At 44.9% G+C, this 23,627-nt stretch overlaps 1 protein-coding gene across 1 annotated transcript in view; it reads left to right on the top strand.

The window, feature by feature from the left end:
• Positions 1-23,627, top strand: part of LOC147747522 (vitellogenin-A2-like) — a 75,277-nt gene that overhangs the window by 45,765 nt on the left and 5,885 nt on the right. Inside the window, exons 28-31 of the mRNA XM_086953989.1 lie at positions 10,417-10,555; positions 10,644-10,779; positions 11,656-11,842; positions 15,719-15,807. Of these exons, the coding sequence (XP_086810115.1) occupies positions 10,417-10,555; positions 10,644-10,779; positions 11,656-11,842; positions 15,719-15,807 (551 nt within the window). The remainder of the gene's footprint in view (positions 1-10,416; positions 10,556-10,643; positions 10,780-11,655; positions 11,843-15,718; positions 15,808-23,627) is intronic.

Here is a 23,627-nt window from a genome sequence, read left to right as displayed (position 1 = left end):
GTGCATCATGGGAACAGGGCAGACTAAACTACCAAGCCAATTCTTCACCAGAAAGGAGACAAGCTACCGGGGAACGGTTTCTGGCATTTCAGCCGCCTTCGGCCTGGCTTGCTTCAATCCTGATGGTGCAGTGAGAAAGGGACTCATGTCTGAGTATACCCTGCCACACCTATAGTGGCCAAAAACGATTCAGAAAAGGGGGTGGTGATGAACAGAGTGTCTGAATTAAGCAGACCACTCTTACCCAGTCCAAAGATCAGGGCTTGATCCATCACCATTATTTATCTCACTGCACCATCCCAGCTCAGAACCTGGCTATATGCAAATCAGTCTGTCCCTGGCCCAGTGCATCATGGGAACAGGGCAGACTAAACTACCAAGCCAATTCTTCACCAGAAAGGAGACAAGCTACCGGGGACCGGTTTCTGGCATTTCAGCCATCTTCGGCCCGGCTTGCTTCAATCCTGATGGTGCAGTGAGAAAGGGACTCATGTCTGAGTATACCCTGCCACACCTATAGTGGCCAAAAACGATTCAGAAAAGGGGGTGGTGATGAACAGAGTGTCTGAATTAAGCAGACCACTCTTACCCAGTCCAAAGATCAGGGCTTGATCCATCACCGTTATTTATCTCACTGCACCATCCCAGCTCAGAACCTGGCTATATGCAAATCAGTCTGTCCCTGGCCCAGTGCATCATGGGAACAGGGCAGACTAAACTACCAAGCCAATTCTTCACCAGAAAGGAGACAAGCTACCGGGGACCGGTTTCTGGCATTTCAGCCGTCTTCGGCCCGGCTTGCTTCAATCCTGATGGTGCAGTGAGAAAGGGACTCATGTCTGAGTATACCCTGCCACACCTATAGTGGCCAAAAACGATTCAGAAAAGGGGGTGGTGATGAACAGAGTGTCTGAATTAAGCAGACCACTCTTACCCAGTCCAAAGATCAGGGCTTGATCTATCACCGTTATTTATCTCACTGCACCATCCCAGCTCAGAACCTGGCTATATGCAAATCAGTCTGTCCCTGGCCCAGTGCATCATGGGAACAGGGCAGACTAAACTACCAAGCCAATTCTTCACCAGAAAGGAGACAAGCTACCGCTGGGGGGCATGACACCATCCTAGGTGGGGGCGCACACCTGTCGCAAATCGAGGGAGGAGGGAGTGGAAATCGATGGGGCACAAAGTGTCCATGTTTTTATTATGTTCACCATCCCTGGATGGGGTTAATTCATTCAGCTTCAGTTGCAATGAGGAGGCAGGAAGCCTCTGCTAAAACCGAAGGTAAACGAACAGACAAGCCTGTACCTTCGCATTCAATAATATAGTAGAGGAGACTCCTAGGGATCACTGAAAAAATATCGAGGGACAAAATATCGACTTGCAAAAATATCGTGGACAAAATATCGACAGTCAAAATATCGAGTTTGTATCTACAAACAGGTAAGTACAAAAATATCGAGTACAAAATATCGTTTACAATAATATAGTTATAAAAAATATCGACTTTATTAAAAACAGTCTTTAATTAAATTAATATTAAATTTTAATTACTAAAATATACTTAAAAATACCTAAATTAACTTATACTAATTAAATAATAAATGAAATTAATTAAAATAATTTTTTACCATCATATTTGTTAAAACATTTATATATAGTAACATACTATAATTAAATAGGATACTATTATATTACCGTACAATACCAGAAGTGTAAAAAATACTATTCCCACTCCAAAGAGTATCGACGGTCACATTATCAACTTGCTAAAATATCATTAAAAAACTGAAAACTGACCCTGAACCCTAAAAATACCCCTTTACCCAAAAACCCAAAACTGACCCTGAACCCTAAAAATACCCCTTTACCCTAAAACTGAAAACTGACCCTGAACCCTAAAAATGCCCCTTTACCCAAAAAATGAAAACTGACCCTGAACCCTAAAAATACTCCTTTACCCAAAATTAATCAATATTATTTAATTACCAATTAATTATTAATTAACAATAACAACAAAGTAAATATATTAGCACATTAGCTGTAATTAATTTCATAATTAATATTATTTTTTCCCAATTAATTACTTAACAATAACACAAAATTATATATATTAAAAATGTACTCTAATTAATGTAATGAACTAATTACAATTAATTAATTTCCAAATAATTACTAATAAAAAATATGTACAAAATTATAATTAATTAACTAATTAATAATAATTAATTATCAATTAATTATTATTTAAAAATTTGCAAACATATATTAATTAATTAATTATTATTAAATTACTTCCCACCCTATTCCCCTATAAACCCACAACCCGCTACAGAATTACATTACGCAATTATTATAAAAACAAAATTCATTTAATAAAATATTTTATAACATTAATACACACTTTTCACACATATTATTACATAAAAATACACTATAAAATATTATATATTATGAAAAATTCGATATTTTTGCTATCTATATTTTATACAGTCGATATTACTTCACTTACCTTAAAAACGATATTTTTGTAGTCGATATTCTGTCCAGTCGATATTTTGTCCAGTCTATATTTAAAAGTCGATATTATGTCCAGTCAATATTTTGGAGTCGATATTTTGTCTGTGCACCGACTCCTAGCCATGCACTGCAGCTGAAATGCCTGTCTGTTTGTTTGCTTTCAGTATAAGCAGTGGAGACATCCTGCCTCTCACTGCAGCTGAAGCATTTCAGCTCTATGAATTAACCCCCTCCTGGGAGGGTTAGCGCTTCCCAGAAAGGAGAGAAAGTTTCATTTAAACTACACAGGCAGGCACCCAAAATGCAAACCAGCCATGTGTTCTTTTACACAGACTGCCAATTGCTTGTCTATAAATAAAGAAGCATGTTCCCTTTTATTATTTGTCATAGATTATTCAGGCAGCCCTAGAACACAAGTAAAAGCTATTTCAATTTATATTTGCTGTTCAAAATATGCATGGACAAGAACTAACAAAACAGTTGTAGGTGACTGCTTATTTTTGTACCGCTTGGGACATCAAAATAATGAGTTGGCAACTCTAATCACAAGACCGGGAGTTTGCTGCAGGTTCACCACATTATTTATTTCCTCCACCCTGATCCGTGGTTACTGCCATATTGGCAATAGTTTAACACATTTGAAACCCTACTCTGCCCTCAATAACATTCTGAGGTACTTCAAGTGTCTGGGAATGCATCTTGCATTCAGACAACTCGCTTCTCATTCTCGCCCTTCACTTTCAGGCTCACCCGGCACTCACACTGATCCCCATCCATTCACACCATTCACCCACTTACCCTGCACTCACAGTGATCACTCTGCTCTCACAATGAACATGCACTGTTCACCCTGTACCTCACCCTGCAATCACAGAAGCACACTACTCAACCTGCGCTCAAGTGACACTTTACTCAGCTGTCCCCCTCACTGCTCAATCTGCAATCTCACTCAAATAAGCCCATTACTAACCATGCATTCATTCGTCCCACTCTTCACTTATATCTGCACCCAAATTCATATGGTCACCTCACTTACCCTGCAGTCACTCCTCTTACCCTACTCGCAAACTGTTGTATGGCTCACTCTGCGCTCACATGAGCACTCCTGCCACCCACACAGCACAGAGGGTTAATGTGCCTGCTCCATAGAATATGTACCATACAGATCACAGAACTGAGTGTGAGTAAACAATGAGTAGCGCTATAACAAAATAAAGAGAGATGAGGTGCATCGTTGGTGAGTGGTAGTGAGGGAATTGATGGAGAAGGAGGAAATGTGAGAGGGGGCACCAAAAAAAGACTGTTGCACTGTATGCAACAAGTGCTTGGTCCAGCCCTGGCTGGGAGTGTTAGCCCCCACGTGAAGTTCGGGTCTAGTTGCGCCCCTGTACACGAGTATGGGCATGTCGTGCCTCATCAAGGTTTTCATCCTAAATTACAAATGCACTGCAATCCAGCCTTCCAGGGGAGCCCTTGATAGAGAAAGCTCTGTTTTTGCCCTGATGGCCTGGAATAATTCCTAGACAGATTCTTGTAAATACCGTTTTTGACATTTCTTTTTAATGTGATTGATGTAAGCAGCCTATTACTGTTTGCAGAGAAATGTGTTTGTTTCAAGCAACAACCATAAAAAAGTTTATTTTAGATCCAACCAAGCGGGTCCTCACATATGAGAAATTAGAGGATATCACAGATAGTATTCGCTGTAAAAATAGTGGGCTGCTGCTTTGTTACATCAGTGAAAACACACATCACTATCTATGAATATTAGATGTAAACATTTTTAGAATTTCAACCATAGTGCCTGTGCACCATTAGTAGCCTGGCTAAAGAGGGTATGGCAGAGCTGAAAGTAAATCATTTAGACAACAAAGCTGTACTGAACAGGTGCCCCCAAAATAGTTTTGGCCCTGTCACCCAACATCCTTAACATGTCCCTGCCACCACAAAGTCTGTCAGACAACATTGCTCTGAAGTAAAATAGACATCATAATTCATTTGTTATTAGTTCTATTTTTTTTAAACATAAGCCCGACGTGTCCTCAACCCCAACTGCTTCAGGCAAGCAACTTATCATACTACTAAGGAATTCTCAATTAGGTGTTCGTTCAACGCCCTCTCTGTGGACTTCCAACTTTGTCTTCGGGTCCATAAAAGGTTGGTGGGCAATTATCCCATTATAATGCTGCCTAAAACGGTTGTTAATGATTTCTTGAGAAGATTTGTTTCTCGTGTACCAGCTCTGAGCTACGGAGTGCTCGAAAAATCTGACAACACTGGCTCCCTTAAACTCCCTGTTTTGGCTGAAAATGTCTGCATAATGCTCAGCTTTGAGAGAAACTGCTATCAAAACTCTCTTGCCTTTCAGCTCGTCCTATTTATGTGAGATTGGGTTATCAGCACTTGCGGTATTAAAGACTAGGGGCAGATTTACAAGCGCCCTGCTCCTCCAGTACGTTACTTTTCATGACGTACTGGTGGTGCAGGGGCCTCCTCCATATTTACAAGGACGAAAAAAGCCACCCTGCGTGACTTTTCCTTTTCTTGTAAATATGGCCCCTTCACATGCAGCACTTTGTGTTGAAAGGTTGTATCATGGGTATTGCTGTGGGTGTTCCCATGCAACACCCATGGAACAAGGCACATCTACAGATTTACGAGGAATCGCAAATCTGGCAATGCATCTGAATGCTACGCTACCCTAGAGGTGGCTTAGCGAAGCGCAACGAGGAGAAATGTTTTCATTTTTCCTTGTTTTTCCTCTTTCATGCGTGCTGCATTCTACAGCATGCATTGAAAGAGGGAAATGCCTGTAGTGATTGTTTATGTGCAGGAAGGTGCCCCTTCCTGCACAAAAATAATCTCCCCATGACGCAGGCACCCTTGCACCATGGTGCAAGGATGCCTATGCCAGCGCTTGGCTGCAGTTTATTTATTTTTTATTTCTGGTATTTATAAAGCGCGACACTCATCCCATGGGATATCACGGCGCTGTAAAACGAAGGAGACTAGTTTTTGGCGGAATTGAAGGTAGTTCATGGTGTGTCTGAGGTCTACAGGTAACTCATTCCACCTTTTGGCTGCCAGGTATGAGAAGGCGCGTCCGCCTGTCCTTGCCTTGTGGATGCGCTTGGATTTGGCAAGAGCTGAGTGATTCGATCTTAGGTTCCTGTTGGGGACATAGAATTCAATTTTCCCTTGGAGGATAGTGGGGCCAGTTTTATGAAGAGCTCTGTGCGCGTGGCAGAGTATTTTGAAAGTAGCCCTCTGGCGCATCGGTAGCCAGTGAAGTTTCCTGAGGCATGCGGATGCTGAGTCTCGCTTGCCTTTATTACAGACCAGTTTAGCCGCCTGGTTTTGTAGGACCTGTAGGCGGGAGAACAGTTGTTCGTTCATCCCTTCGAATAGGGCGTTGCCATAGTCCAGGCGGCTGACCAGTAGGGCTTGAGTGACTGTACGTCGACAGTCCAGGGGTATCCAGGGGAAGATTTTTGCCAGGAGTTTGAGTATTGCGAAGCCTTTGCCCCAGAGTGATCGTATGTGGTCCTTCATGGACAGGGCGTCGTCCATAATGATGCCCAGATTTCTGGCGTTCTGTTTTGGGGTGGGGGCTGACCCCAGTGAGGGTGGCCACCATGTGGCGTTCCATGTAAGTTTGGCTCCTCCGAACAGTAGTATCTCCGATTTGCCGGCGTTTAGTTTTAAGCAGTGGTTGCGCATCCATTCCGCCATTTCAGAGAGACAGCTATGTAGCTTTTTCTTTGTTGTCTCCGACCCTTCATGCATTGTCACCATCAGCTGTGTGTCATCGGCATAGGAACATATGCCGATGCCCCACTTTCTTCCAATGTCAGCCAGAGATGAAACATAGACATTGAAGAGAGTGGAGCTCAGCGAGGCCCCCTGTGGGACCCCACAGCCGATGGGATAGGGTTTTGAGTAGAACTGGCCCATGTGCACTGCTTGGGTTCGATTGCTGAGGAATGATTTAATCCAGTTTAATGCTGTAGATTGCACTCCTTTACTCAGGAGGGTGTTTAGTAGGCAATCGTGTGATACCGTGTCAAACGCTGCTGACAGGTCAAGCAGTATCAGAGCCACAGATCCCCCTTGATCTGTGATGCATCTGACACTGTCCGACACTGCCAGCAACGTTGCCTCTGTGCTATTGTTGGCTCTGAAGCCGGTCTGGGCGGGGTCTAGGAGTGAGTTGTTTTCCAGATATCGGGACAATTGTGTGTTGACCAGTTTCTCCAAGGCTTTGGAGAGGTAAGGGAGCTGAGAAATTGGCCTGTAGTTCTCCGGATTGGAGATATCGGATCCGGCTTTCTTCAGAAGGGGGGTCACGGATGCGTGTTTCCAGGCTTCCGGAAAGGACGCGGTGGTGAGTGATTGATTAAAAAGTTTGGTGATAAAAGGGCAGAGCGTTGGTGCAATTTTGGAAAACACAAAGTGGGGACACGGGTCCGCGGGAGAGCCGGATTTAATTGTCTTCAATACCGCTAATACCTCGTTTTCAGAGAATGGTTGAAAACTAGTTAGACGCGGTGGGTTACCTGCGTCTGGTTGGTCATTGCATTTGTCTGGTGTTGGAGAATGCTTGTCAGAGTTGTCGGGCAGGGTAGGGGTGTTTGAGGGGGCGAAGGTAGAGTAAATGTTGTTGATTTTATCAGCAAAAAAGGTGCTGATGCGTTCACAGGCCTCGGTTGAGGGGGTGAGGGTTTGTGAGGTGCTGGATGGGTTACTGCGCTCCTTCACTATTTTGAACAATTCTTTTGCGGAATTGTGGTTTTCATGAATTCGTTGAGTAAAGTATGCTTTTTTTGCGTCTCGGATGGCTAGTTGGAAGAGTCATCCAGCAAAGTGACATCTGTCTCAAGAAAGCGGTTTTGAAAATTAGAGTCATTGATTAGTCTCCAAGCTCTGTTGGTGACAAGGGGGGTGGATCTGGGCTTCAAGGGTTTACCAAGGAGTTTAAATGAGAAGGATAACATGGAGTGGTCGGACCAAGACAGGGGGAGGATTTCCTTTATGGTGGTCGACTCAATATTAGTGAAAAGAAGATCCAGGGTATGCCCTGCTGAGTGCGTGGGGCCCTCAACCCACTGTTTGAGTAGTAGAATTTCCATGTCATATTTCAACTGGGAAGATCCGGGGGCGTTTGTTTTTTGGTAATGGACGTTGAAGTCACCGACGACCATGTAATTTTTATGTTTTAAGCAGAATGGTAGCAGTTGGTTCAGTAGTTTGGTGCCTACACTGGCTTGTTGCCCTGGGGGGTTGTAGAAAACTGCACCGGCTAGTATGATGAGGCCCTCGAGGAGGATTTTGAATGGTAATATCTCATGTTCGGGGTAAACAGTTGTCGTTTCCGCGAGGCATGTTAGGTGATCTCTGAAGATCACAGCGACTCCACCTCCTTTTTTTTTGCCTTGTGTATTTTGTGTAATTATTTTGTATTCAGGGGGAAGAGCATTAGCAAGATCTGGAGCGCTAGCGTCAGATAGCCAGGTTTCGGTGATAAAAACCAGGTCAGGGGTCCTGGATGTCAACATGTCCCAGATATCCAGTGCATGTTTAGGTAGGGATCTGGCATTAAGGTATAGGCATTTCAATTCCAGCTGATTTTTGGCGGAGATTGTGTGGTGGTCAGTTGGGGATTGGCCCATACTTGACCAGCGACAGGAGAGACAGGAGATAGGTCCATAGGATAGGCCGGGGCCGGTTTGGATACATAGGTGAGATCTAACACCCGTGGTAGCTTTGTTGAGGGCTAGTAGTTTGCTGCGTGTATAACAGATGGGTATAGACGTGGATGAGTTGGAGCCTGTAGGGGGTATAGCCCCTAGTCCCGGTCGGTCGCGGACGGGCGCAGACGGGCTTGCCTTAGGCGCGCCTTCGGCGCGCAAACGTCGCCCCCACTGTGCGACCGAGGATTACACATAATTTATGTTGCTCTGGGGTTGTGGATCGAGGGGGTGTGGCCTGAAAGGGGCGTGTCCTCCGCTCGTGGCAGGAGGGCGTGAGGGGGAGAATGCGTGTAGCATCAGCGCTGGCTCCGCTGCGTGCACGACTGTTCTATCAGGTGAGTGAAATTAAAACACAAGCAATCTGTGACAATTAATTTCTTAAAATACAAGTAATCTGTGACACAAAATTTTTAAAAGATGCTGCCTTACTCCCGGCTTCCGCCTCTGGAGTCAACTCTTAGTTTTGCTCGGTGCCTTGACACGGCGCCTTTATATACGCGAGTGTCTGGGGGGGTGGCCTGAAAGGGGCGTGGCCTCCGCTCGTGGCGGGAGGGCGCGAGGGGGAGAATGCGTGTAGCCTCAGCGCTGGCTCCGCTGCGTGCACGACTGTTCTATCAGTGAGCAATCTGTGACAATTAATTTCTTAAAATACAAGTAATCTGTGACACAAAATTTTTAAAAGATGCTCCTTACTCCCGGCTTCCGCCTCAGGAGTCAACTCTTAGCAGTTTGTGCGCCAGCGCAGGGGGAAGCACAGAGATGCATCATATTCTTGTAAATATGTCACATCCCTGTGCTTCAGAAGTGCTGCAGCGTGGCGCAGCCAGAAGGGCTTGGGGTGCCACGCTCTGGCACTTCCTTGTAAATCTGCCCCCGGATGTGGAGCACAACCTGAGGATGGTAGTAGCAAAAATCCATCCACAGATTGACTGTTTGTGGCGAAAAACAGGCACACCCATCACATTTATGTTGGTGGTGTTATCAATCAATTTCATGTGTAAAACAAAGCATCCTGGTAAAAACAATATGCGCTCATTTTATCTAGGAAAATGGTGGTTTGAGCTATGTAATAATCTGTCAATTCTGCATACCCACTCACAAACCTGCACTTAACTAAACACTCTTATTATGTTGAACATTATATGCTGGATATTAACCATGGGCGCAGTGCTTCGCTCCGTCCACGGAGTGTAGGTGGTGTTGCCTAAGTAGGACGTGGACGGAGCGAAGTTACCCACCACCCACCTCCCTCTTCTACATGCCTAATTTAATTTAAAATAGAGTAAAAGAAAGTTAAAAAGGACTTACCTTATATGCGGCATCCCGGGGCTCCCTCTTCTGCTGACGCACCGACTTCTTCCAGCCAAATGCGCATGCGGGGCGCCCACGCATGCGCATTTGGCTGGAAGAAGTTAGCGCGCCAGCAGAAGAGGGAGCTCTGGGACGCCTCATTTAAGGTAAGTCCTTTTTAATTTACTTTTACTCTATTTGAAATTAAATTGGGCATGTAGAAGAGGGCGGGAGGGAGGCAGGCGGCGCGTAGTGGGGCTACGCGAAGTGTATAGGTGGGTGTAGCTTCCTACCCACTTCAGAAAGCTTTGCGTAGCCCCACTACGCCCACTACGCCCACCCCTACTGGATATGGCCCAGGATATGCGCACGGTGGTCAATTATGTAGTGTACCAGATTCCAGAAATTTCTGTCAGGTGTTGGGGGTCCAACAGCTAAAAAAATTGAGCTAAGGGGCTCAACCTTCAAAAAATGTTAAGACCTCTACTCTAAAGGAATACCCTGGAATGCTCTAACTTAACAGTGATGGCACTGAAGACGTGTGCAATGCCCAAGGGCTGAGGAAGTAATTGCCAATGGCTATATTAGCTCAAAACACACACCTGAATTGAAGGAAAGATTCCAAGTTGAAATATGCAGACTGCAAAATCTCGAACTACCATAAATGACTCCCTACAAATATTGCAATAGGTTTTTTGTTTCTAAACCAAGCCAAACTCACCCATTAAAAGCCTGAATATCTACTTAAAATGCCCATAGAATGCTGAGCACTATATTATGGAAACACCTAATTTCATGTTTCACCTAAAGGAGTTAATCAGCATCAGATATTGCTGTTTTTTCAATTATCCAGGGCTGCACAGTTTGTCCCAGGAGCTGCACTTATGGCTGGTTTCTCTGAAAAGTTGCAGAAAAATCCTTCTAAGAAAGCAACAGTCGTCCTCTCACTAAGCTCGCCAAGATCCATTGATGCGGTTATGCAGGTTCCAAGGGTAAATATTATAGTTACTGACAGTAAAAAAATTCTATGTAAAGGGTGGATCCATCAGGATGTAATGCGTTTCTTTGAAATCTTTGCAGCTCACACTTTATTACAGATCCATTCAGCTTCCAGTTGCAATCCCTGCTGCTCACCCAACACAGATCTCAGCCCTTCAGTCCCCCAGCTGGAATATTTTTACTGAAGCCCCTGACTACCTGCTGGACAACCTTAAAGGTAAACACCTGTGATAACTTTTTAGATATACATTCCTTTGCACTTAGATGTCATTTTTATTTTAAGGCCACTCTTGCTGCTTGTATGAAAATTGATTCATATCAAAACATGCCACACATTTATGTAAAAATAAATTAAAATATAAAATTTGCAAACTGTAATACTTTTCCTCCTAACAACAATAAGTAGCTCATAGAATATAATAAAGTCACTGAGCACAAGTCCCAATAAAAACAGGTGCTATGTCTGGTACTTTGAAAGTGAATATTTAAAAATGCAGGTTTTTAAACTTTTGAATTCACAAATATCAGGCACCCCAATAATACTTACTCATACCATGGTCTATGCATGATCTTTTAAATTGGCAATACATATGGAATGTTAAAAGGCATGTTCTAATCCATACAACCACGACTTTGCAAACGCCATGATAAATGAGTGTACATGAAGAAGAAAATGTGCACTCATTTACCTGAAGTGTAAATTAATAAAATCTGGTTCGTACGATGGGACACATGGTGTTGATGATAGGACCAACTATTTAAAGATTGTACCAATTAGTAGTAGCAACCGCTACCCTTGGCTTTCCCTTTGGTAACCCTAATCTCAGGCATTATGAGGTCAAATGCAGGAGTATTACATAGGCTAATTTTTTCCATTTCCATTCCTAGCATTTTCTCATCAGCAAATAAGATATTGGTGATTACCGAAGTCTGATGAAGAGATTTATCAGAAACATCAAACTTAAAAATGTTCCTGTCACTTCCAGTACCCATTGCATTACTGTTAATCAATATCCTGTTTTTAGAGTTTCTGTGTTCCCTACTTTAAGGTGCCAAAATATAGTTATTTGAGTTTTTGTATAATATTTCTTAGGTCGCTGCACGGTTTCCAAAGATACAGTCACTACCTTCAATGATGTCGCTTTTAACTACTCGATGCCCGGAAGCTGCTACCATATCCTGGCCCAAGACTGTAGCCCTGATCTGAACTTCCTGGTGATGATAAAGAAAGTGGAAGAGTCTTTAGAACAAAAGGCCATTAATGTCAAACTTGGCAGCTAGTGAGTATTTTCATTCTTACAAGCGGAATGGTCGAAAGTGTATATATGTGGTGGTACCTTTAGATGTTCAACTCTAAAAGTCAGTAGAAATATGTTCCTTGTGTGTTTTAAACAGATTCAGTATTATGTGGTGGATGAAAGCCAGCTTGTGAATCATCTAAGAATTTAGGGGCTAATTACAATGGCGGAGGGATCGCCACCGCCAGCCGTGAGATGGCAGTCCCTCCGCCAACTGAATGCTCATTTCCCCCGCCACATCAGGATGGCAGGGGGAATCGTTCCACAAGTGTGGCGGGTGCAAAGAGCGCCCGCCACTCTTCTGCCACAGGCAATCGCTGCGATTGCCTGGGGGAGCGGTTCAGCCTGGGGAAATGGTGGTGGTGCCTAGCAGCACCGACCGCCCGATCACAATGCTGGCATCAACCAGCCTTTCCATGGTGGTACCGCCATGGAAAGGCTGGCGGAGGCTGGCTTTGGGGGGCCTGTTTTGGGCCCCCTTCGTGGTGGGGGGCCAGATGTGCACTGGGTGTACCCATGGTACCTCCCTACATTTCCCTGCACAAGTTGGCAGGCAACGCATGGTCCCTGCCACGTTGTACAGGGAATTGTGCAACATGGCCATTTAACATAGCAGGGGTGCTGCAGCCAGCAGCACCCGACACAATGTTAAATTGCCAGATGCGACTGCCGTGGTGGCGTTGCATCATAATTAGGGGTGCGAGACCGCTGCATTAAAGGCGGGCGGTCCCAATCCTGCTTCGATGGCGGGTGGACTCAAGTCTGCCCACCATTGTAATTGGCCCCTTGGAGACTTATTTACAAGCCCCTTGCACCATCAGTATGTCACTTTTTCCCATGTTAAAAGTGACGCACCAGCGCCACAAGGGGCTTGTAAATAAGCCCCTTAGGGCCAGATGCAGGTAAAAGCACGTCCTTACTAGCGATTTTTAGGGAATCGCAATTGAGGACTCACAAAATGCCATGTAGGTAGGAATCGCAATATCTTTTGCGATTCCTTAAAATTCCTTAATTGCGAATTGCAAATTGTGATTCGCAATCAAGGAATACCTTCCCATTCATTCCTAGGGGCCTAGAGGCCCATAGGAATGAATGGGAATTGCTCCCGCTATTTCAAGGGTACAAGGGTTCCAAAGGGACACCTTGTTGCACCCCTAAAATGTGCATGTGTGCACATGTGGTGCACAGGCATGAATGTGTGCCACATGACACTTGTAAAAAAGGAAATAGGTGCTTTTTTAAAGGAAATTTCAAATTACCACCAACTTGACATTTGCGATTCCTTAAGGCAATATCGCAATTTGCGATGCCTACTAGCATAGCATTTAGGGAATCGCAAATTGCTATTCTCTAAATGCTTGTGCAAAATATGGAATCGCAATTTTAGCAACTCATTATTTTGGGAGTAGGTATTTGCCTTTCTACATTGCACACAGCTAAATTGCGAATTTCGAATTTCAGCGTTTGTGATTGCAATTTGGCTTGTATTCTTGTCTGAAGAAGATAAGTTATCAGAAATTAATTCTAGGTTGGGGAGGCAGAGAAAAACCCTTTGTCAATTTCTAGGCCAAAGTTTACAATGTTTTCCACGAATGCGAGTTAAGTTGCTTGGAGCAAGCTTGTGTGGAATCATGCAAGTGTGTTTTTTTTAGAAGTGTCAGAGGGCTCCATAGCAATAAAAAAATGTCTTTCTGCTTATTGAATGAGTCACTAATTACAAAAAAAATCAATTTAGTCTGACCACAAAAAAAAAGATGTTTTTGTGTGCATAAGGCTATTCCTAAACTCTTCTTTAGCATGATCATTGGATGATCCCCACCATATGCGCTTTGACTTCGTCCTGTGCTAAATCATAGGACTACTAAGGAGCAGAAACTCACTTAGAAGTCAAAGTGGCATGGTTAACAAATGCCTTCATTAACCACTTTGAGAAAAGCCGACATTGAGACTCAGCTGATTTCAGTTTTTTAAAATGAGTCTCACTAAAGGACTTGGCATTAGCAGTTAATGTTGCTCTATTCATAAGAATGGATCCAAATAGAACACGGTGTCTATTTTTTCTTGGATAAAAAAAACAGATTGTAATCAAATGGTGGTTTTACGGGAAGAGGGAGGAAAGAACGGAGGGTTTACCTAATGAGAATTAAAAGATTAGACATATTCTAAAACATGTCTTATCACGTGTGGTACGTGCATTGAATGTATTAGATTATTTGTGTACATTCATTAAAAATAGTCCTTTTGGCTCTCATCCGAGCTTTCTGTAACCTGAGTGCTCTGTATTGCTTTATTACTTGAGTAGTGATACAACACCAGAAAAAATATGATCAGCTTGTCTCTACTGGGAAAATGCTCACATTTTATATTACCATGTTCATTTGCCATTTAAAACACAACTATTATCTATCAAAAAACTACTTTGAACAACGTTCATATCCAGTAATATTTGTTTCGTGGAACATGGGGGCATATTACCTAGCAATAGCGATAATTATCGCTATTGCTTGGTTAGAGACAAAAATTTACCGCTGAGCTGCGGCGAATTTTACCGCAAATAAACCTTGGTATTACCAAGGTTTATCGCAAATGCGATAAAAATCGGCCGCAATGCATGAATATCGCTGAAAAGTCAGCGATATTCATGCATTACCGAGCTAATGCTCTTAGCCCCGTTATCCACCTCCCATTGGATAACATGGCTAAGAACTGCTCAGGGCAGGTGTTAGCTTTTGGAGATATTCGCGCTTAGCGCGAATATCTCCAAAAGTTGGTAATAGGAGATAGCGATGTTAGCGACTGTTTCCAGTCGCTAACATCTTGGCACGCCCACTTTGCATGTCATTTGTGATAAATATCACTGACATGCAAAATGGGGCCCAAGATGGTCGCTATCTCCTACTAGCTGTCACTAACTGGTGTTAGCGACAGCTAGGTAATAGGGAGATAATTTTATCTCCGCTTTCTTGGCTTTTAAAGCCAAAAAAGTGGAGATAAACCCCTTGATAATATGCCCCTCAGTGTCGGTTCAGTGGGCCGCAAAGGTCTATTTAACATGTTATCTGCAGTATGTGTTTTGTTGGTCTGTTGGTAATGATTTGTTATCAAGCGTAGACTCCAAGAGTAGTTATCCCCTTCCCTAAATGTACGTTTCGATTAGTGATAAACGTTGACCGTAATGTTGCCAGTGAGCTAAGACTGATTGGTCTGCCTCCAGAAATTCACAATCTTGTAATAGAAGCATCCACATTCTAAATCTGACCATGTAAACACTGATAGTGCGACAGAATATTTATAAGGAGGGATATATAGCATATGTATCAAGCAGCATGGGTTTCTTCAGTAATTAAAAGCATAGTAAAACATTGACACATGCATACTGACCCAGACCAGTCCTATCCTAAAACGCAACTGATGTCAAATTAAGAGTAATGAGACAACAATAAAATTGCAGGCTATAAGACGGAAGGTGGTACGTCATACAACTCAGTCTGCTGCCTACAGGAATGTGGTATGGGTGGTGAGTAAAGCCCACTGTCTGGGTGGATGATGAGCTGCACGTCTCTCCGGTGTCGAATCAGATGGTACAATGTTCTTTTTTGTGAACGTGCACCAGGCAGGCATATGGGATTCCTTGCTTTGACTGAAGTATATGCCACCACTTGACCAAGTTAGTGTTTATGCAGTGGCCACATGTATAGTTTTACAGAAAAGACCTTCATTCATTGCAAAGTAATAGCCAAACAAACAGAGCAAATTGTTATAAGCACTGGGCCACTCACTTACCATAACAAAGCATGTGCTTTTGATTTTGTAGTAAAAGGTATAAAAACACACATATAATCTGTTCTTATTCTTCAGCGATATTGACATGTATCCATCTGCTGACTCACTGAAGCTGAAGATAAATGGCATTGAAGTGAACAGCCTGCCATATGAATCACATTCTGGTAGGTGACAGAATTTATTGGATGCATCAATAATCAAACAATCAATTCCATCACAACTGTAAGGAGGTATCATTTAAATGTCAGTGGCAGGGGTCTACCAAGTTACAGCTGATAAGTTGGTATGACTCATTTTCTTCTACTATGAGATGAAGATAGCAGTTGATGTTGATATATCATCAATCTCAGCATCAGGGTATAATGCTCAGTTAAAACTATTTATTTAACCTCATGTAGTATTCTATTGTCCTTCTATGTGTAAAATGCATTCAGATTATGTTCTGTCCCCTTCTCTTTCTTTCTCCTGCTCTCCCTGTCCTTTCATTTGACGCTGCTCTCTCCCCTTGCTTGTCACCTGTTCTCTCCATGACCTCAAATCGTATAAAATTGTCAAAACAATTGCACTCGAGATCTGTAAAACACGTAGAAAGTGTAATGTTTGTGGTGCAGATTACATTGTTTTTTGGTCCTACAGTGAGTAGAGTCTCTACATTCCTATCTTTGTCCTTGACCCATTCACAAGGACCATCTTTACAAAGTGAAGAATCTACTCCTATGTTTAAAGCAGATATTCTACTGTTTGGGTTTGCCTAACCATTTTCAGGCAGAATTATGTGAATCCATGGCAGTCATGCTATTCCAAGAGCACCCCTACTCCAAAACTGTACTCGTTCGAGTTTGAACCACCCATGAAATGCTCAAGATTAAACATAAACAAATTCGTATTGGCATATTTTATATTTTTCTCTGGAAGGAGGTTTTTTTCCTGTTCGTAGAAGCCTCTAGTCCTACCCCTTATGCTTACATCAAAACATCAAATATTGTAGTGTTCCTTGTGCTCTCTTACGCTGAAAGGGTACCTACTCATTCCTGTGGTGGGAGTAGTGTTATATATCTTTCCAGGGAGGGAAGCTAAATTAAAACGTGTTTTAAAAAAATAAAAAAAATGCACACAACGCCCAGGTTTCCCAAAGAAACTATGGGGCATATTATCAAGAACTGTGATCAAATTATCCCCACTTTAGCGGCAGGAAACTGCTGATAAAGCGGCAATAATGGGCTTGATAATATGCCCTTTTGAATTCCCATAGCAGCCCACACCAGGTTAACACCAGAACCTGGGCTGCTATGGGAATTCACAAGGGCATATTATCAAGCCCATTATCGCCGTTTTAGCTGCAGTTTCCTGCCGCTAAAGCAGCGATAATTTTATCTCCGTTCTTGATAATATGCCCCACGTTTATGGATAATTAAATAAAGCACTAGTTACACATCTGAACTGCATTCATTTCCGTCTTTTCTAGAAACATTGAAAAATCCTAAATTGCTTTGATCACTTAAAGTTAATTCTTGCACTTTAAAGATTTTCAGTGCGGACTTTTTGTAGTTAAACTGGTTGTTCTACAGCAGAGAGCCTGATCTTAAAATATGTATTTGAATTTCCTCGAGGATACATAGATACCACCTTCTGCCTTCATGACATGTGAATAATGTTTCCTTGCAATGTTGTAGATTTGCTGAATTGTGATAAAGAAGTTTTACCAGCAGTGAAATCAAATACACAAGTGGTTATGGTACCAGAATATTATGTTTTGAGTACTGACATGCAAAAATAAGGTGGCTAGAATACTAACTACTAGAATATATTGAAGGTAAAAAGGCATAGGTATGCATAGATTTACAATATTTAACTCCACAAGTAGTACCACAACAGACAAATTGAACTCTACTTTTACCATTATATACCTGATTACACAATATTTTGGTTGTCAATATTTTGGCCACAATATTTGTACATGTCAATATTTTTGTTGTCGATATTCTGACACACAAGCACAAATGTACTTTGCCCTTTATTATTGAGGTAGACTGTGACCACTCAATTAGATGGGACGCTCAAGCGGTCAGTGGTGCTCGGTGCACTTTATATGGCTGAGATACCCGCCACCCCCTCTCAACACAATCCCACAAGGAGGGAAACCGGAAACAGTTCTTTAAGTTTTTGGATGTGGGAGGGAGTGACCCTCCCGCGGCCGTATTTATTAAAACAAAAAATTAAACATTAAACGTTTCATATTATGTACAATTTCATTATCACATTGCGATGTTTGGCTAATCTTAACATATTTTCTAATACAGAGGTTCTCCTAGCCGAACTAGCATCCTACAAAAACATTCTCTATAAACACTGAAATTGTACATCCTAACGTTTAAGGGCCAACGGCAAGGTCATAACCGGTGTCAAGATCCCTAACCAGACTTACCCCTCCCACTTGGGAAGGGCGACAGCACAGAGGCTTACCTCAAGTGCAACTACTAACAATTTCCCTTGACTTGTCGGGGGCACTTAAGACTCGACGCCATTTAAAGGTCGTTCGAATACTTGTGTGTGGTATCTAGAAGGTATCGTGGACCTCCCCCCACCCCACACAACTTACCGCATCTGCCGTCGCAGATGACCCTGGCCCCGGGAAATTCCTCAGGAGGGGGCTGTAACCCCTCCTACACAGGAAGGGGCCTTGACCGCCTTTCCTTAACTTCCGGCGACCCGCCCTTAGACGGGACCGCCTCCCCATTGAGGGGCCAATGGCCACCTCCCCCGAGCGCTCCCATCCGTGTTGGGTGACGCCCACTCATAGGGATCTACCAATTAGTGCTCACCGATCATGACCTTACCGCCTACCAAAAAAATAAATACGACAATTCGAACTTATGAAAACATTGGTCGCTACGACCGAAAGAGCATGCTTAAAAGCAACACTACATCAAGTCCTTTTAATCGTAACAACCTAACGATATTCACCATACTTTATTATGATAAACCACAAAACTGATACTTTCACAACCTGTAAACGAAAAGAAAGAACATACTTAGAAAATTCACTTTAATGCACAACAACTTGCTGTCCTCAGGGGCTGGTGGGTGGGTCAAAATTGGCTCTTCGTTCTGTCCCGAGCTCACGTGTGGCGAGGCGGTGCAGCTTCGGAGCACAAGAACAAGAGGACGTCTTCAGGCCTTGCGTCTCCTTTTATCCATCTTCAGGGCGGGCGTAAACCCGCCCCTGCCCGTCCCGGAGGCGGGTCTGGCTACGTCGGTGTCTAGGCCAGCCCACTCTAGGGCGGGAACAAGCGCGCCCCGGCTACGCCGCTTCGGGCATACCAGCCGAGACGCGCCTCCCGCCACAAAATGGCTTCCCGGGGGGATCGAGGCACTCCGCCATACGTTCGGGGGGACCGAGTGGTCGCCCCTTTCCATATGGCTGAGATACCCGCCACCCCCTCTCAACACAATCCCACAAGGAGGGAAACCGGAAACAGTTCTTTAAGTTTTTGGATGTGGGAGGGAGTGACCCTCCCGCGGCCGTATTTATTAAAACAAAAAATTAAACATTAAACGTTTCATATTATGTACAATTTCATTATCACATTGCGATGTTTGGCTAATCTTAACATATTTTCTAATACAGAGGTTCTCCTAGCCGAACTAGCATCCTACAAAAACATTCTCTATAAACACTGAAATTGTACATCCTAACGTTTAAGGGCCAACGGCAAGGTCATAACCGGTGTCAAGATCCCTAACCAGACTTACCCCTCCCACTTGGGAAGGGCGACAGCACAGAGGCTTACCTCAAGTGCAACTACTAACAATTTCCCTTGACTTGTCGGGGGCACTTAAGACTCGACGCCATTTAAAGGTCGTTCGAATACTTGTGTGTGGTATCTAGAAGGTATCGTGGACCTCCCCCCACCCCACACAACTTACCGCATCTGCCGTCGCAGATGACCCTGGCCCCGGGAAATTCCTCAGGAGGGGGCTGTAACCCCTCCTACACAGGAAGGGGCCTTGACCGCCTTTCCTTAACTTCCGGCGACCCGCCCTTAGACGGGACCGCCTCCCCATTGAGGGGCCAATGGCCACCTCCCCCGAGCGCTCCCATCCGTGTTGGGTGACGCCCACTCATAGGGATCTACCAATTAGTGCTCACCGATCATGACCTTACCGCCACAGGTCCGGATAGTTGACCGGCTATCCGGACCCCCCACCAAACCCCTACCTAAAGGTCATGTTTTAACGATTTTAACCAAGCTAGGAAGTCACCTATGAGTAACTCATTGCCCACCCTCGACAAATGCACACCATCCCCCAAATACATACTATCATCATTAATACAACTATGCGAGATCGAATGCAATGTCTTGGAACGGAACAACCTACTCACTTTGTTATTTAATTTCTTAACGGAATGATTCAAAGCAGGGACCGAGATAGCCCCCCGCCACACTTTTCGTGGGATCATATGAGACCACGCAATTATACACCCCGGAACTCTCCTTGCTAACCAACTTACCGTGGAAAGCATAGCCTCCAGGAGAAGTCGTCTACCGGTGGTAACTAAGTCGTTGCCCCCCAAATGTACTATGACTATGGACGGCGGTGACCTCATCCGCTCTAACAAACCCTCAAAGAATGCCTGAAACTGGTCAATACAGAGACCGCCCCTTCCGTAGAAGGACACTCTGTACCCGTATTCCCCAGGTACGTGAATCATATCACCTGCTTTGAATACGTCTGCGGCCCGTCTCACGTATGAGTGGCCTACGACCCACACCTCCTTTCTCTCAGCCGGTGATGTGTGACCGCTGGCCTGGTGTTGGGTCAACTGCACAGTCCGCCCTGCCGCGTAGGCTTGCGCAACTGAAAACAAACAAAAGACAAGAAGCGTGAGTACATGATTACAGCTTCACAACATGTGCAATCGCACATACCTCTTATAACAATTGGAGGACCAACGCCCCACACGTTTCACTTGTTCTACATTAAGACCCCTGGCTGTAGCTTCTGTGGCAGCCCCTATACGAAAGGAATGGGTCCCAAATTCACCCGGGTCCAAGCCCGCTGCGGCAATGGCCATTGCAAGCACCCGCTGAAACTGAAACCTCGTCAGCGGGGTGGCGTCTACATGCCTCAACAATGTCCCCCCCCATGATGCCACCCTTCGTGCTAGGTAATCTTCTAAGCACTGAACCGGACACATGGATGACTCGGGGATCCTGCGAATGATCGTGCAGTCCCCCCTCCCATCCTGGTCAGTCTTGGACCTGAGAAAGGAGACAATCATCGCATCACCTCTGATCTGAACCTGCTCTCTGCACAAGCCCCCCGTCACATCCCGTTTGTTCCTTGCCACTAGCTCACTAACTCTCATAGCCCCGTGAAATGCCAGCATAAATGCAGTCCGGAACAAACAGGTCTCGAACGGGGACGAGCATGTGTTAGGGAGTGTGGTCAGCAAATGGGACAACCTGTCTAGACCTATCGGTCGTCTTACGTCTACTCTGCGACCCTCTAGGCGTTGCCACCCACGCAGCGCTTTCTGTACCGTAAAAGACGCTGTTGGGTCCAGGATGCCATGGGCCCTGGCAACAAAGGAAATGGCGGCACGATGCCTTTGGGCCGTAGCCACCGATTTCCCAGCCCTACGTAAAGACATCAGGAAAAGTACTACCCACTCCTCCTGCCCCCAAAGTCCCCCTCTCTCTGCCCCTAAAAAGGCTAAATAGGCCTGGAACGCCCCTTCATATGCCTTCCTTGTCCTGGGTGCTAGACTCTCTCCCACGAGGTGACGAAGTTCGGGGCACCGAGAGACCAGAGAGCTTCGGGGAAGGGTGCCGGCTCCGGGTCCGCTGAAGGAAGGAAACCCGAGAAAGCCTGCATGTGAAAACGAGACAGTGCATCAGCGGCCTGATTCATCACCCCAGGGACATGTTTTGCTCTGAATACCACGTTCAGCTGCATACACCGTAAGACGATTTCTTTGAGCAGCCTCAAAATCAATTTACAACGGGCTGCCTGACTATTGATGCATTCTACCACGGTCATATTGTCGGACCAGAACACAACGGAATGATCTCTGAACCCTTCTGGCCAGGTTCTAAGGGCCACCAGAATGGGAAATAGTTCGAGGAAAGCGATGTTACTTGTCAGCCCCTTCTCGTGCCACCATAGGGGCCACTTCTGTGCCGACCATTTTGTGCCGAAGATGGCGCCAAAACCTACGCTTCCTGCTGAATCTGTCCATAGCCCAAGCTCATCGGAGGACATGGCTGGCTTGTTCCAGACAACTCGACCATTGAAGTCCGCCAGAAATGCTAACCAAATCCGCATGTCCTGGCGGACCTCGGCCGATAACCTCGTGCGATGATGACCCTCCTTTAGGCCAACCATCGCTTGGGCAATTGAGCGGGAAAAGGGGCGAGCCATTGGGATCACCCTCAAGGCAAAGTTCAACTTTCCCACTAATTGTTGTAACTGCTGTAGTGTAACCTTGGATACATGTAAACACACTTGGAGGGCTGCTCTGAATTTACAGATTTTGCTGGCTGGTAAACGGAAACACCCCTCCCTTGAGTCCAACTCGATCCCCAAAAACTCGAGGCAAGTCGTGGGACCCATAGTTTTACCCGGTGCCAATGGTACACCAAACTGGCCCATCAACACACGGAATTCAGCTAAGGCCTGTGCACATGCGGGATTTCCGGCGGGGCCAAGGAACAAAAAGTCGTCAAGGTAATGCATTACATTTCGGAAACCCGTTTTCTTAGTGAACACCCATTGCAGGAAAGTACTGAATTGCTCAAAGTAAGCACATGATATAGAGCATCCCATTGGCATACACCTATCCATGTAGAATGACCCCTGGAACCCGAATCCCAGCAGACGCTGATCGTCTGGGTGTACCGGGAGCAACCGGAACGCTGACTCGATGTCTGATTTTGCCATCAGCGTCCCGGGCCCCAGGCGATTCAAGATGGCTACTGCCTCATCAAACGATGCGTATCGCACCGAACAAGCTTCCGGATCAATTGCGTCGTTCACCGAAAGACCAATGGGAGCAGACAGATTATGGATCAAACGAAACTCACCTGGGTCCTTCTTGGGGACCACCCCTAACGGAGAACAAACGAAATCTGGTACCGGGGGTACACTAAACGGGCCGGCGACCCGGCCCCGGCTAACCTCTTTGTGGATTTTTTCTTGTACTACAGATGTATGTTGTAAAACGGAAAGTTGATTTTTGCACATCCCTACACCCTGAAAGTCCCCTACCGGGATGCGGAAACCATTTGTAAAACCGTTCCGCAGCACCCCGGCAGAAGTCCGATCCGGGTAGTCGCTGAGCCAGGGAATCATTGCCAGGGTATCAATCGGGGTTGGTAAAGGCGCCCCTCGGCCTATCTTAGACCTGTTTGGCGCCTCCCTTACCCCCATTCTCACTCGTTCTGGCTCTGCACGATGACTCAGGATGGGATGATCCACACGTACTACATTCGTGTTTGAATTTACACGACCCCGGTGGCCTAGTACACTTCCCCTTGTTGAAATTAAAACAGAAACCCTTTCTCCCTGTATTGCCCGCGGGCCTCGACTGGTCGTCGGTGCTCGTACTTGGGCGAAAGGGCGTCCCCACATTCTGGCGGGAGTAATCAACAACATTGCTCCCGACCAATGGCATCCTTAACATTCCCGATTCCTTCATTTTGTCCCATGTTAGAGAATCGTAACAATCCCAAGTCAAACTCTTGTTATGTTCCTTTTCCTTCCTGAACAGATTGTCGTAACAAAACCAATGGTTGCCTTGATATGTTGTTGAGTAACCCATAATCCGTGATTGATAAACGGGAAACTCAGGAAGCAACTCAGGCCTACGTTCCCCCAGAATCGATGTGAAAATTCCCCATGCATTGCCCCAATTGCCAATGTTCTCATTTACCTTAAAGGCGGCCATTTTTGCGCGCCAAACACTCGGATGCATTAAGTC

This window comes from Lissotriton vulgaris, chromosome 1_1 (assembly GCF_964263255.1).
Source record: "Lissotriton vulgaris chromosome 1_1, aLisVul1.2, whole genome shotgun sequence".
Taxonomy (NCBI): Eukaryota; Metazoa; Chordata; class Amphibia; order Caudata; family Salamandridae; genus Lissotriton; species Lissotriton vulgaris.
Note: the sequence above shows the minus strand (reverse complement) of the source record. Positions and strands in the feature narration are given on the sequence as shown.